This window comes from Triticum dicoccoides, chromosome 7A, assembly GCF_002162155.2.
Source record: "Triticum dicoccoides isolate Atlit2015 ecotype Zavitan chromosome 7A, WEW_v2.0, whole genome shotgun sequence".
Taxonomy (NCBI): Eukaryota; Viridiplantae; Streptophyta; class Magnoliopsida; order Poales; family Poaceae; genus Triticum; species Triticum dicoccoides.
In genome coordinates, this window is record NC_041392.1 from 104,794,121 (window position 1) to 104,809,704 (window position 15,584).

A 15,584-nucleotide genomic window follows, 5' to 3' on the forward strand; every position below is an offset into this window, starting at 1 on the left:
ACGACTTTTACAGCACCGAGGGCTTAGATTGCAATAACAATTCGACGGATACTCTTTTCCAGCGGCAGGTTTTCAAACGAACATGCTTGCCAGTCGCCATGTTGCTAGGTGTATCAAACAAAAGCGTTTTGTAAAAGAAATATAACTAAATTTGCATCAAAACCCCATTCTGGGTCTTGTCAGCAACCCAGGCAATGCATGTGTTAGGTGGCGACACCCTCCGCCTTATCTTCTTCCCCCGGGAGTTTCTTTAGACCAGCATTCACACTCCACACACGACGTCCACAATCAAAGATGAGCAAGCAATTAACCAACAAAAATGAAGACAAGCCAATACTCTCATCTCTAAACCATCATAGCCGGGGAAGAAAAGAAAGAGCAAGAGCAACACAAGGACGTGGAGATAATGACCTAAACGTGTGGTGCTCAGCATCAGCCTCGGCCGTGCACATGGCCGGCCGGCCGGGTACATGCACTGATGCACATCAAACCATCATCAAAGGAGCATGCACGCACGCATGCATGCATGCACGACCCCCATAAACCAGCCCGGCCGTCACGATCCACACCCAAAGACGGCCGCTCCCATGTCCCCCGTCCGTCCTCCCCTCCGTCCGCCCAGACGATCAGACCATCGCCACGTACGTTGAGTACGAGTACGCAGACTGTTGCCGGCTGCTGCATGCCCGCACAGCACGACCACAGCGATGGCGCTTGATGATGTCCCTGTGCGCGCGCCCACGGACCCCCACAGTGCCGCTGCCGCAGGGATCGGCCAAGATCTCGTCGTACTGCAGAGAGGGATAGCAGCAGCATCTCATCCCATCTCCCCGCTCTGAACGTTCTCTGAGGCCGAATCCTGGCGACGCATCGCCCCCGGCCCGGCCGATCGATCCCCCCGTATCCGGCCGCAGCCCGCTGTAGGGGCCGCGGCGCCGCCGTGCGGCCACGTAGTACCCCTCGCGCTCGGGGCGGATCGATCACGGGCGCGCGGATCCGTCCGGCCGCGGCGTCGATCGGCTCCGGCGCGGTACGTACCGACGTCGACGATGTGACCGGTGAGAAGTTTATATGCCACCGGCTCCGGCACTGTGCGGCCGGGCGGTCCGTCCTTTCGGGGGTGACGGGAGTCTTGGTTCAGCAGTGAGTGGCGAACGAACCACCGAGACTGTGCGTGCGCTCAGGATCGTGGTCGAGACTGTGCCGCCGCTGCTGCGGCAGAGAATCGGCCTATCGACCGGCCGGCCGGAGTAAATTTCTGCCGTGTACGGCGGTTTGGATATGGGGATAGATGTCGTGTACTGTGCCTGTGCGGCAATTCGGTCAGACGAGGCGCGCATCCCTTAATTCTTCATTCACTTCCTGTGGTGGCATGTGCTGCCATGTTGCGGGCTTATCAGGATACGCGAGGTCCCTACATGGCTACGCTATCCAACTCTCGTGAGGTTCATGGCTAGTTATGGCAGATCATAATATACGCTTGTGTGATGTGTTTGTAGGCAGTATGATTGAACGGGTGAGTCAATGACAAAAGAAGTATATCAGATCATACTATATGCTGTTGTGTAGGTTTACACTTGTGTGATGCGTGTCCATGGCAAAAAAAAGTATTCAAAATTGGACCACTGCAAAATATGACTGCCTGAATGAATGGCAAACAAGTATTCAAAATTGGACCCAACGGGTACATTCGACGATTTTTCGCTACTTGTTTTTCGCAGGATCTATGTTATGCACTATTACTTTTTACTAATTTTCCTCTCGACTTTTCATTACACTCTTTTTTCCTATTGTGTACTCTGTAGTTTACGATGATGCCTATTGTAAATTTCTACTTCATTTTCTCTTAGTTAGTGTTGCCTTTTTTAATAATATCTACTACATTTTCTACCACATTTGTCGCCGCTGTTTAGATTCAACAGGATATATCAGATTAGTTTTTCCTCCACTGTGTTTTTTCACGGGATATATGATATTTTTACACCACTAAGTGATGCATTTCTAGACCAACTAGAGATGATACCCCACGCGTTGTTGCGGGAATTATTTGTAATTATTTCAATTAGATTTGGTCATATGAAACATTTGTATTTGGATTAACAATGTGAGTATTTTTAAACTAAAATACATGTAATTTGAATTTAGTTATTATATACTTGCAAAATACTTATTAAAATTACGAGTAGCATGTGTGGCGCATGCTAAGGTGGGCATTTTTTCATACATGGTGACATGGTGAGTTATCATAGCTGCATGTTGAGAAAATCAGAGTTGGTGCGGATCAACTATTTAAGTGTATTAGAGGATATCCCGCACGTTGTTGCGGAATTGGTTGAAATTTTTTGAGTTGATAACATGAGGCCAAAAACTAAAAATACATATGACTTATCATATTTCATTATGTATAGTTGTAACATGTTTATTGAATATAAGTCAAATAATTGAATGGAAGATATTTTTCCATGCATGGTTAAATGTTGTGTTGGGTCTTTTTCCATGCATGATTGCATGTTGAGGTGAGCCTTATCCTATTTATAGTTGTACATTGAGGTGACATACTTGCATGTTGAGATAAATAAGTTAGTGGGGGTGACGTTCTTAGGGGTGTGTGTGTGTATGTATATATATATATACATATATATACATATATATATATATACATATATATATATACATATATATATATATATACATATATATATATATATATGATACTATATTATACCCCTTGTGTTGTCGTAGGAATTGGTTGCAATATAGTTTAATGAGATTTGATAGTATGAACATGAATATTTGAGTTAAATACAATACTGCATATATTTGATCACCTCATATGTGCCCTCAACTACCAGTTGAAACGGAGCTAGAAAAAAGCATGCGCGTTATACTTTCATGATACATCGTCAAAAACGCTTTTATATTATGGGACGAAGGGAGTGTTAATTTAGATAATGAATATTTGAATGAATAATATGAGAACTAAAACTAAAACTAAATATAATTTATTTTATTAAATAATTTTGCCATGCATGTCTGCATGTTGAGGTGGGTCTTTTTTCATACATGTTTTAATCATGATGCGGCATATATGCATGTTGAAAGAAATATGTTAGTGGAGGGCCAAGGACTAGCTATTTAGATAAAGATATAGGAAGAGTATGGAATTTTGGATTAATGAGTATCATGCTTCTTAACTAATGTGTGATGTATTTATTGAACTAATGTGCACTGCAAATTTTGTACTACATTTCCTTTGAGCTTTTCAGTGCACTATTTTACTATTGCAGATAGTATTTTTCTATACCAATGTGTATTGCATTTTTCTACTGTACCCCCTTAGTTTTGAATTGCACTTTAAACAAAATGTCTACTCCATTTTTTATAGTGCACTTGTTGCAGGTTGTCTAGAATCTTTTGTCGGTTTTGTAGCGCACCTTTTGACTGTTGTCTATGGAACTCTTTGAAAATTGTGTTATCCTTTTGCCCACTGTATTGGTCCGGAGTTGCCTGATAAGACCACTAGAAAAATAAAATGAATGGAACAGCCGGAGGGCGAAGCCCAGCTGGCGTCGGCGGTAGCAGGGTCCCTTCTCCCTCCTCCCCTGGTGGCTATGGCGCGGGACGTGGCAAGCGGGCGGGGAGCACGGGAGCGTCGTGACGTGTTTATCATCGGATGATCAGTAAAGCGGAAGGGACCTTGAAGGCGATGGAGTCAGCCAGGTGTTTGATAAATTTCAGTAGTAGCAGTGTCAAGTGGGGGCGGCAGCACAAGAGGATTTCATTTTTGGTGGTGCTCCTCGGGTGTTGAATCGTGAATTTCAGGGTGAAAACCTAAAGTCTGACCTTTATTGGTTGTGTATGCCAATTGTCTTATTGAAGGTATTGTTTTGACTCCAGGGTGAAAACCTATGATCTTGGATCAGACGACAACGACACTTGTGCATTGATTTCTTCTTGAAGGCGTCGCTTTTGAAGACATTTTGTGTTTTCCAAGTGCTGTCTTTGGTGATGGTTTGTGTGCTGCTGCTGAGAGGAGTTGATTACTGTGGCGAGGCCATTTCTTCTTCCTTTTTGTGTTTTCTTTATGGGTTGTGTGCATCCTGGATGTTTTTGCGACTTCTCGTTGGTGCAGAGTCTGCGTGTAATTGATATCTTCGCGATATTAATATATTCTCCTTAAAAGATTGTAAAAATAATGAAGAGAAAATAAAATATAGAAATAGAAGATATATATGTTTGATGTAGTAGCACGAGGGAGAATCCGATAAAAAATCAATTAAGAGATGTGATGTTCACTCGTTGCTCGTTCAGTTAATTAATTAGTTGCCGCAAACTAGGCCTAGCTTAAATGTTTAAGTTCCTTGTGGTGGAACTAACCTACCCGGGTTCAAGTTCTATATTTAACATGGGTGTTCGCATATTTCTCAGGTGTATTTCAAACTCTACGGCACTATTCCTTCAATGGTATGGCGTATCCGTCAACTACAAAGTGCTTGTAGTAACTTTGTTAATCTCAAGATAAGCCGGTTTAGTCTCTCAAAAATGCTCATAGGGACGAGTGTGCGTGTGCTTGTGAGTGCCTGTGTGTAATTGTGTTTCTGAAATAATAATAAAAATAGTTGCCAAAAGGTAAACATGTGGCAAGGTTCCATCCAATCACTTTTTTTTGACAGAAAATCCTACCACCTTATCAAGTGACAAGACCCAGCAGAGCTGCTGACTAGGAAGGCTACTATTGGAAGCTGGGAACCCCCACATGGCTCAGCCGTTGCCACTTGCCATGACCCATGAGCCTCCAACACAAGCAACGCAGGCACACACAGCAACCAACCAGTGCTGCCCATGTCATGCCCTCCAGGACATGACACCACCCTCCCTCCCATGAAACCCCTGGCCGACCACTGGCCGTCGTCCGATCAGCAGCATAGATACGCCCCATCTGCCAGCGGCGGGACGACGCCTCCCTCGTCCAAGCCGGCATCATGCCCCTGATCTCCAGCGGATCGACGCACCACGGCGCGCGCGCCGGCGAGGTGATCGAGCATGCATGCATGCATGCATGCGTCCAGGCCGGGGAGGGAGATCGCGCCCTGGATACGGTGCGCTGCACAAGGAAACACACGCATCATCGATGACACACGCGCCACACACTCGCCCAGGCCCAGATTTGGCAGGTGCGCGCGCAAGCGAAGGTGGCCATATGCATGAATCTCGACGCATGGCTCAGCGGATCGAAGCCAGCACGGTGCGCCTGCACTGCATAATCTTTTTTCGGGGATAAAGACCTAAAACGCTAGCCTCCCCATCTGCGTGTGCTCCTCCCAAGGCGCAGGCTCTGCCCGTCCCAAGGACTCGCCATGCCATCGCCATGGGGAGGATGGCGCCAAAATCACAAACAGATGCAAATGTAGCAGCCCAATGAGGCCGCAGATTTCCGCCTTCTAGCTAGGCGCTGCAGTTCGCAACTTGTTTGCCCTGTGATCCGAGTGCAAGTAGGACGATGCTGTGTGTGTGTGTGTGTGAGTGTGTTTCTGACTGTCTACGTACCAATCGAGATTTTGGCAGATCTCCTACCTAGTAGCTGTGAGCCTCTGAGCCTGTGATGTCATGGGAAATTCATGGTGCTCGATAGTCAATCCTATGGGGAAATCGGGGTACGTACAGTTTGCAGATCAGTGTGTGTCATGAGGGCATCTGCGGGCTACTTAATTTGGGTTCTTGACTTCTTGTGGGGAATCCAAAGCTCTCAACTAATCATGTACTGGTTATAAAAAAAAAATTCTCTGCTTACCGACCATGTGCTGATCTAACATGGATTGGACTTGTATGTGAGGCTAGTTAATTAGGCCTAAACCACCCTAGAACCTCATCATTAACTTGTTCGTCAATGGACCGGGTGGATGTATTTTACTTGGAGGGAAATGTGACGTCTGGGATCTGGTCGATAGGGGCTGCCTCATGGTCTACGGGAATATTATTGACACTAGTTCCTGACTTCTGGGTATACTCTAGATCATATGGTGTAGTACTCTAGATCATATGGTGTACTCTAGCTTACATGGGATATATTGATTTGTTACTCATCTGTCAAGAAATATGTGTCCTGATAGAACATGCGATCAGATCTTCTTTGTATGTTTCCGACTTCAAAAGTATTTACATCGGCCACTTGTTCTTTTTTCAAAGAAAACTTTGAGGAGAGTTCCTAGAGTACAAATAGGAACCCAAATTTGCATCCTATGAGACATCCACCGCAAAATAAGCGAGATAGGTTACTTGTTGATCACTTGTAAAAGATACCATTAAATATGTCTAAATATGTGTATATGACAATGGTTATGTAAAATTTATTAACACAAACGAAGAGGAAATTAATGACAATAATGCACATTGCTTGAAATATAGCTTGTTGTAGAACAATTTGGTAACAAAGACAAAATGGGCCAATAAGCTAGCTAATAAGTAGGATACCATGAGCATTCCTTCCATCATAGGCTCAATTTATATCTAATGTGATTATTTTTTGTCAATTATTTTTTTGTCAATTTATATCTAATGTGATTATGTTTACATAGTATTTTGTTACCCTAAATAGAGCTAACTGGCCAATTGTCCCAAATCAGACACAAATCAATGGTAACATCACAATCAATCCCAATGCCGAATAAAGCTTCAGAAACCTAAATTTAAATAAATGACCTTTCACTCTTTTAACAAATATTTCTTATTAATTGCTCCCCCAGTATAGCAGGCATGCCTGATTTGATTACTATCTCTGCTAAAATGGACCATGCAATTGAAAACTTGCAATCAAACTACTCTAACATCGATAGCTAACTAGTAAAATAATTAATTGGACAAAACCACGTAACTATATCATCACAGAAAATAGTTTCACAATAAAAATGCAATATTTTACTATGCATTCCTACAAATATTAATGGTCAAATTTGTCTATTAATAAATCCGCAAAATTTAGAACTTGTCTATTTTGAGTCAAAGAAAGTTTTAATTATACTCATTTTCAAATTACCAAGGCGTGGTTGTTGAATCTTGGTATCCTTAAATTTACTAGCCATAGACAAATTTGTGAAACATATAGTACTAGCAAACATGCAGCAGTTGTTTTGACAAACATGACAATCATAATTCACCGAACTGATGCAGAGGTTAGGAGGTACTTCCTCCGTCTCAAAATAAGTGACTCAACTTTGTACTAATTTTGTGCTGTACTTATAACCTTCTTTTTGTACCATTTGCTCTGAACTAGCTGGTCGAGAATACGAGAGCAAGCTAGACGACCAAGCGAGAGCACAGCGGTGCTTCTGGGAGTTTCGACCATTTCCGCTTTGGTGTTTCTAAGTTCCACTTGATGAAGGTGGGCCAGGGATGACATACACCCAGACAGGGACCCACCGAGAGGCCGTTCAAAACAGGCCGCGAACAGAATTTCCTCCCTTCGCCCGTCTCTATTTATAGGGCCCAAAAGCTCGCACACACCACACTAATCACCATCACCATCCACCATCGTCTTCTCCACGCCCGAGACACAGTGCCGAGACACGCCGGTTTTCAGCACGGAAGCAGGTGGTTTCACTCTCACCGAGCAAGCGAAGAGCTCCTCCTCCAATGGCGCGGCCACAGCAGCGGTACCGCGGCGTGCGGCAGCGCCACTGGGGCTCCTGGGTCTCGGAGATCCGCCACCCCCTCCTGTACGTCGCCGTCCTCGAAAGCCTATGCGATTGCTCTGGACCGATCGATTTTCTTGGCGTGTTCTGAGTTCTAACCATGGCGGTTTTCTCTCTTGCAGCAAGACGAGGATCTGGCTGGGCACCTTCGAGACGGCGGAGGACGCGGCGCGCGCCTACGACGAGGCGGCGCGCATCATGTGCGGCCCGCGCGTGCGCACCAACTTCCCCGACAACGACGCCGGCGCCCCGTCCTCGTCCTTCCTCTCCCCGGCGCTGGTCGCCAAGCTCCACCGCTTCAACGTGGCGTGCGGCTCGCAGGCCGCGCAGCAGCAGCAGGACAAGGACGCCTCGGCGTCGTCCGTGGGCGTGGACCCGCGCGCGCCGCCGGCGCCGTTCGGAGGCTACACGGGCAATGCCAGCGCGGCGGCGGCCTCGGCGGCCGCCGGGTGGAGCGGCGGGTTCCTGGAGGAGCAGTACGTGGAGCAGATGATCGAGGAGCTGCTGGACTCCAACTTCTCCATGGAGATCTCCTACTAGCTCCTCCGCCTCCGCACATGCTCTGCTCTGTCCCCGCGCCTCCCGCTTGCTCTGCTTCCGCTCCATTTCTCCGTCTCTCCGTGTGTGGTGTGTGGTGTGTGGGTGGGTTTGGTTTTAGATTAGCATAAGCTGTGTCGGGAAGAGCTCGAGGTTAGTATGGTCATCGCCCGAGGTCTCTGACAGCTTTGTGTATACAGTAGCTTTGTTAGAGCATATTTCTTCGTTCTTGTATTACTATTGATGTCTTGATGATGCCCTAATCAGTGTCCTCTGTTTCGATCTTCATCTTAAGCTCTGTATACATTATGGAAAAATTTAGCACACACAACTCATCAACCACAAACTAAGTTCACCTTGCTCAGCGAACAGTTTAACTTTTTAAAACGCACACTTTTGTCCTCTTTTAAAGTAAGTGTTTTCTTCAGGGGAATCTCTCATTTAAGTATGACAATGGACATACATTTTTCATTTGCAAAACGAACAAAATACGCACTTTTCATAGTACATAAATGCTTCACGTACTTCCTCCATCCATGTTTATTAGACCCCTTCTTATTTTGGGTCAAACTTCGATCATCTATATGACTAATAAAATATAAGATACATGCTATAAAAGTATACTCTTGAATTTGTTTTTTTAATTAGCTAGGTTGATATAGCCTGCTGCATCGACCCTTCCGGCGCGACAGTGGCAGTGCCAAATAAAGTCCACTCCAAGCGCGTGTCGTTGGTTATGGCGGTGGCAGTGGCTCCTCGTTCAAGTGAAGGGGGGATGAGGAGGACGTTGGCCCCACCGACCCAGCTGCCCCCCTTGTCCGCGTGAGCGAGACCGTTGATGTCGTGGCCCAACAGAAGGGGGAGGTGGACCCCGAGGACCCAGTCCACGCGGTGCTCGAGCTCACCGCCCTCCAAGCTCACAATGAGGCATGGATAATTTGTTTGCACTCACCAACGAGGAGGAGTAGTGGCAGCTCGTGGTTGCTGCACGTGAGTCCGACCCCTACGCCTCGATGGAGGATATTTCGGTCTGGAGGAGGAGGATGATGACCAACGTGAAGGGCGGCGAGTAGATGGCGCACGCCGCCGAGTAATGTAGGTAGTCTAGGTAGCAATGTCGCCCGAGCAGCGACATTGCTTATTTTAAATGTTGTTTAACGACATTTGAAGTTGCTAACTATATGTAGAGAGTATCATGCCAACCAGGCAATTTTAATGAGACACAGAATTAAATAAAAAAAGAAGGGGTTTAGCATGATATCTACCGTATCATAATAAATGATATAGTACTAAATATTTTGCATGTTAATAATTAAAGCCATCTATGATACTGATCTATAATATTATGCATTACAGAGGTAATATTATGCATTATACTAACTATGATATTTTCCACTACAAGCAGCTTAATGCGACGGATATTGGCCCCATTATAGTTTCATTATATTCCTATTAATTTATCATGATGAAACATGTGTTTGGCATGTATGATTTGAGCTTAAATTGCCCCTGCATTTTGAAGAAAATGAAGGGTACATTACGAAGGCTCTTCGTACGCCTGTCGCGGCTTCTATATTCATATGGAGCGTTTCATATGATGATGGATGACGATTATAGATATGACGAATCTGCTAGAGTTGCTCCGACTAGCCGAAGTCCTGAAGATGCAAACAGCATTGCACGACGCAGTACATATCCCGCGTATCAGCCGAGACTTATGAACCATGATGAGCGGTACTAACAAGCTGACCTTTCGCCCCGCGAGCAGACCGAATGCAGAGTGCTACACGGCTACGAATCTGAATCTCGGCACCCCAAGTACGCAGCAGGTGGGAGCACCCGCACTTATGGCCTGACCTGCGTGCGGAGCAGAGCACAGGGACGACACGCGCTGGGTACGTACTCCCTCGCTGCCCGGCACTGAACAAGCCGGATTCGCTCCCTCGCTGCACCATTGGCAGGCAGTGGCCAATCCGTGGATCAGAAAATCTCGGTCGATTCAGGTAGGTGCCGGGGTAATTGCCGCGCCTCTGCGCCCGCGCCGGTGCGTCACCGATGACATTGGCGCTGACGGCGGCCGAGCAGCCGAGGGAGAACCGGTCTGGGTCTTCCTTGGGTGTATACAGTCTTCTCGTGATCGTGGTTGCATGTGGCAGGCACATGCATGCGCCCGCCGTCGTCTGGAGGGCCGGAGAAGGACCGATCATGGCGAGGGGAGGGGAACGAGAGCGGAGAGCCGGGCTCAGTCGCGTCAGCGGCTGCATTTTTTCATCGTTGTGCAATGTGCTGTGCCACTAGTGTGAGGGCAATGAGCTTGAACGTCTAGCGCCGAGTTGCGTTGAATTCACCAGGAGCGAAATATATTTCGAATATCTAAACATTCGGTCAGCTCCTTTTTTTTGAGACAAATTTGGTCAGCTCCTGAATCATCCCGGTGGATCGGAAAACAAAAGCCCATGCGCATGGGCCGTGCGAGAAGCCATGCGTAAGGCCGACGGGTAGTTAGTTGGCTAGGCCAAGCCCGATCGAGGAGGATAGATAAGCATAGTTCGGCCTGGTCATGCGTTTCCTCAGTTGTAAAACTCACTGTCCAGCTCCATCGAAACTCTGAAATTCCTCTTTGGAAAATCACACACTCTTTCTTTCAAATAGTTTTTTTTCCTCAAGTTGGTTGAACTGGTTGGTGCATGAACTCAAAGTCTCAAACACAAAAATGTGAAACCGTATGCTGCTTGTTTTCTCCACCCAACCTAAGTGAAATTATTCCAGACTCATAGGTCAATCAAAATCAAGAGCAGATTCGGTCTACGCATGCTGTGACATTGCACTCTGCCGATCTGTTTTGACGATTGCCAGCCGATCGAATTAGTAGGTCATCCATGCACAAAAATTAAATGCAGATTCAGGAACCAAAGAAGGAAAACAAGACACGTATGTATAAACAACTAGATGATTCCCCGCGCGTTGCTGCGGAAAATATTGCCTAAAGTTGGTGTTTTACTCATATCGACTGTCTTAAAAGGATCAACAAAACAATTATAGATGATTCTGCTGACAACAATACTTTAGAATGATACATGCCTATTGATAGATATGTAAGTAAGGTCAATCATCCTACTTATATCATTTAAAATATGGAGAACAGACAAAAAATTGGAACAGAGGATATTATGGTCAATTACCCATGAAACCAACTGGTTAAAGATTTATATGTTACCATCTCTGATTCTTGTGCGAATGGAAAAAACTACCAAGCTGCAACTCAAACATCACCACCTTGACCACAAGTCTTGATTGTGCCTAATCTGCATCAGAACCCCCATGTAACTTTACTTTAATCCATCCCACAACAGGACGTAAATGAATGTCATACAAATGCCATTAGTCCTGAAAGAATATTAAGACTTTCACCTTCTAAAGACTCTGTAGTGTTTAGTTGTAGTTTCATCAGAAAGCTCCCTCTTGTGAGTAATACTATGGATTGGGTAACATATGCAGAAAAACAACAAACTAAATCCACTGATTAGTGCATTGCCTTTAACAAAATGGATTCATTGAGGTGGTGCCAAGATTGCAAAATAAAATAGCAGTCTAATTCTCATGTTTTCATCCATTCTCTAAAGGATAATTTGTAGTTGAGACGTGAAACACAGTGAGAAATAGAGAAGAACTGAAAGACTGCACTTTTCTAAAATTTGACACCTCATAGTATGTATAACCATTTCCATCTACATCATCATCCATGCTTGACTGGGCAATTATCAAGTTGAAGTTGTATGCTAGGAAACTACATAGTCAAAACAACAGAAATCTGTAAACATCGAGATACTTCTGTTATTCATAGAAGATACATTTAATTTGCATTGCAATTAGTTAATATAAGAACAAATATGTGATGGTCGACAAAGAAGATTATGGATGGCACATAAAAAGAACGTCTGACCTTTTACATAGCAATTTCGTCGAATATCTTCAACAATACACAACATTAAGATCTTGGCAAATATGATTCTCAAAAGGGAATGGAAGAATGGGAGTTGCATCGAGTGGATGATAGCATTGCTTTCCTCAATGGTTCATGAACATGGTTCATAAAATATAGGCTGTGCACAAACAGAATATCAGGGAAAATTAGATCAATCTATAGCATTTTTTGTATATCTTAATTGACCTTTTTTTTCCTGAATCTCGGGTGTACCCATGTATGTGAAATTTTGAGTAAGCACATGACACCATGAAACTCTTCAGTGTGGCTGAGAAAATAAAATGAGCAAAAGTACCTCGAAATATTCAATAAAGTTAAATCCTTATCTTGAGAAACCATAATATTTATAATTTATGCCCCCATGAAAAGTTCATAATTTATGGAACACCATTCAGTTTCAGTGATCTCTCATTGACCATACGAAAGATGAAACTCTAGAATAATTTATAAATGCATCCATACAAATATGCATTTTACCTAAAATCTATTATTCATTCTTTTGGATATAGTTCACCATTTATGCCGAATGATCCTTTACCTAAAATCTATACAAAACACTTATACAGTGTTTAGTATAGATGAAATTATTGCGGAATTCAGGAAGAAAAAAAAGTAAGCCATCACGATCAGCACTAAAACATGTATATGACTTACCCGAGAAACATAAATATGCATATACCTTCAGATCGTTGCATGTGTGCGAAGTAACCCGCGGTAAAAAATTGAAATTTACTAAGAAAAAATGTTCAGAGTTAGACCACAGAAAGCAACACATCAATTCGAAATGCCTTGAGTTATTGCAAAAAGAATTTGTTTACCAGCTAGAACGCAATGTGTATAATCTGTCCACGAGAAGCATGAAAAAGACAGCGATTTCAATACCCCTTTCAGGAATGATGCAAGAGAATTTATTAGAGAGAGAGAGAGAGAGAGAGAGAGAGAGAGAGAGAGAGAGAGAGAGAGACTTCGTAGAAGCTAAAAAATCAATGGAATAACTTCCTTCTTGTTAATTTATAAGACTTGGAATAATGAATATACTCGATTCAGTCAACTTTTAGTACCTATGTATAACATCATAGAACAAGGAAAAGAGGATGAACTGGTCAGGAGTCATAACTGTTAACATACTTGTATTTGTACTGTACTCTGTTGTACTTTGACTAGCTGTTGTAATAGCTGTTGTATCCTCTCCTACTTTCTAGGATCACTAACCACTCTCCCGTCATGGCCTGCGTGCCTTGCATAATGGGAGACTTGGGTTCTCTGATATATATGTACCCTGTAACCTGCTCCAAATCGTTGAATACAACAGCACAATGAGAACCATCTCGTCTATCTTGGTATCAGCTTCCATGGCCTTCGAGGACATCTTTGGCGACCTCTCCTCTCCGGCCGCCTCCGCCGCTGCTGCTGCCGACCTTCAGTCCTTTCCTCCTGGTTCCTCTACACCTCCCACCCCCACTCTTCCTGCCGCCACCTCTGCTCTTTTCACCATGGTAGTTCCTCCTGCAGATCCCTACCTCCTCAACTTCCATCAAGATCACATCTCCAACCATATCACCTTCAAACTTGATCCCTCTGCCAACAACTACATCAAGTGGAGGGCTTTCTTCAACTGCGTTCTCCAGCAACACCGTGTCCAAGATCACGTTCTCCAGCCGCCTCCCGCCCAGCCCGATCCTACCTGGCTTGCTGTCGATCAACGGCTGATCCTCTGGATTCTTTTCACCTTGGCCGACTCCCTCCTTGAGCTCATCGTGGGAGGCGCGACCGACGCCTACACCACCTGGACCCGTATCCGGGACTACTTCCAAGCCAACCAAGGTGCTCAATACCTTCATCTCACTCGTCAGTTCCATAACCTCAAGCAGGGTGACCTCACGGTCTCGGACTATGCACGGCGCCTGAAGGCGCTCGCCGACGCCCTTGCGGACACCGGCCACCCCGTCAAGGACCACGACCTAATAATGCAGCTCCTGCACGGCCTCGACGCCCGCTTCGACACCATCCGCACCATCCTCGGCGACACCGTTCCTCTGCCTCCTTTCGCCGCCACGCGGTCCCGGCTCGATCTCACGGAGTACAACCTCAATCTTCGCATAGCTGAGGCGGGATCCGCGGCCCTCACCATCACTGGCGATCCCAGTACCAACCCTGACCGCGGTGATCATGGTGACCGATCTGATCGCGGCGACCGCGCTCGTCCTTCTGGCCGTGGCACTAGTGACGCCCGCGGCAACAGTGGTGGCGGTCGTGGCCGTGGCCGTGGTCACAACGGCGGTCGCGGTCGTGGCCGCTCGAACTCTGGCGGCCGTGGGTCCTCGTCTTACCCGCCGTCGCCGTGGACCCGCTACTTCGCTCGGTTCGGCATGGCATTGCCGGCTCCCCGCCCCGACTGGGTGATACGTCTCTGTCGTATCTACTTTTCCAAACACTTTTGCTCTTATTTTGGACTCTAGCTTGTATGATTTGAATGGAACTAACCCGGACTGACGCTGTTTTCAGCAGAATTACCATGGTGTTATTTATGTGCAGAAACAAAAGTTCTCGGAATGACCTGAAACTTCACGGAACGTCTTTTTGGAAATAATAAAAAATCCTTGCAAAAGATGAAGACCAGGGGGCCCACACCCTGGCCACGAGGGTGGGGGGCACGCCTGCCCCCCTGGGCGCGCCCCCTACCTCGTGGGCCCCCCTGGAGCTCCTCCGACCTCAACCCCAACTCTATATATTCACTTTTGAGTAGGAAAAAATCAAGGAGAAGGATTCATCGCATTTTACGATACGGAGCCGCCGCCAAGCCCTAAAACCTCTCGGAAGGGCTGATCTGGAGTTCGTTCAGGGCTCAGGAGAGGGGAATCCGTCGCCATCGTTACCATCAACCATCCTCCATCACCAATTTCATGATGCTCACCGTTGTGCGTGAGTAGTTCCATCGTAGGCTTGCTGGACGGTGATGGGTTGGATGAGATTTATCATGTAATCGAGTTAGTTTTGTTAGGGTTTGATCCCTAGTATCCACTATGTTCTGAGATTGATGTTGCTATGACTTTGCTATGCTTAATGCTTGTCATTAGGGCCCGAGTGCCATGATTTCAGACCTGAACCTATTATATTTTCATCAATATATGAGAGTTCTTGATCCTATCTTGCAAGTCTATAGTCACCTACTATGTGTTATGATCCGGCAACCCCGAAATGACAATAATCGGGATCACTCCCGATGATGACCGTAGTTTGAGGAGTTCATGTATTCACTATGTGTTAATGCTTTGGTCTGGTACTCTATTAAAAGGAGGCCTTAATATCCCTTAGTTTCCATTAGGACCCCGCTGTCATGGGAGGGCAGGACAAAAGATGTCATGCAAGTTCTT

General features: G+C 45.6%; 1 protein-coding gene across 1 annotated transcript; it reads left to right on the forward strand.

Annotated features, from left to right (window-relative positions):
- Positions 1–7,519: 7,519 nt before the first annotated feature.
- Positions 7,520–8,488, forward strand: LOC119334226 (ethylene-responsive transcription factor ERF003-like). The gene is made up of 2 exons (XM_037606830.1): positions 7,520–7,712; positions 7,811–8,488. Exons 1-2 carry the CDS (start codon positions 7,630–7,632, stop codon positions 8,226–8,228), a joined length of 501 nt encoding a protein of 166 aa, XP_037462727.1. The 5' UTR covers positions 7,520–7,629; the 3' UTR covers positions 8,229–8,488.
- Positions 8,489–15,584: the final 7,096 nt, after the last annotated feature.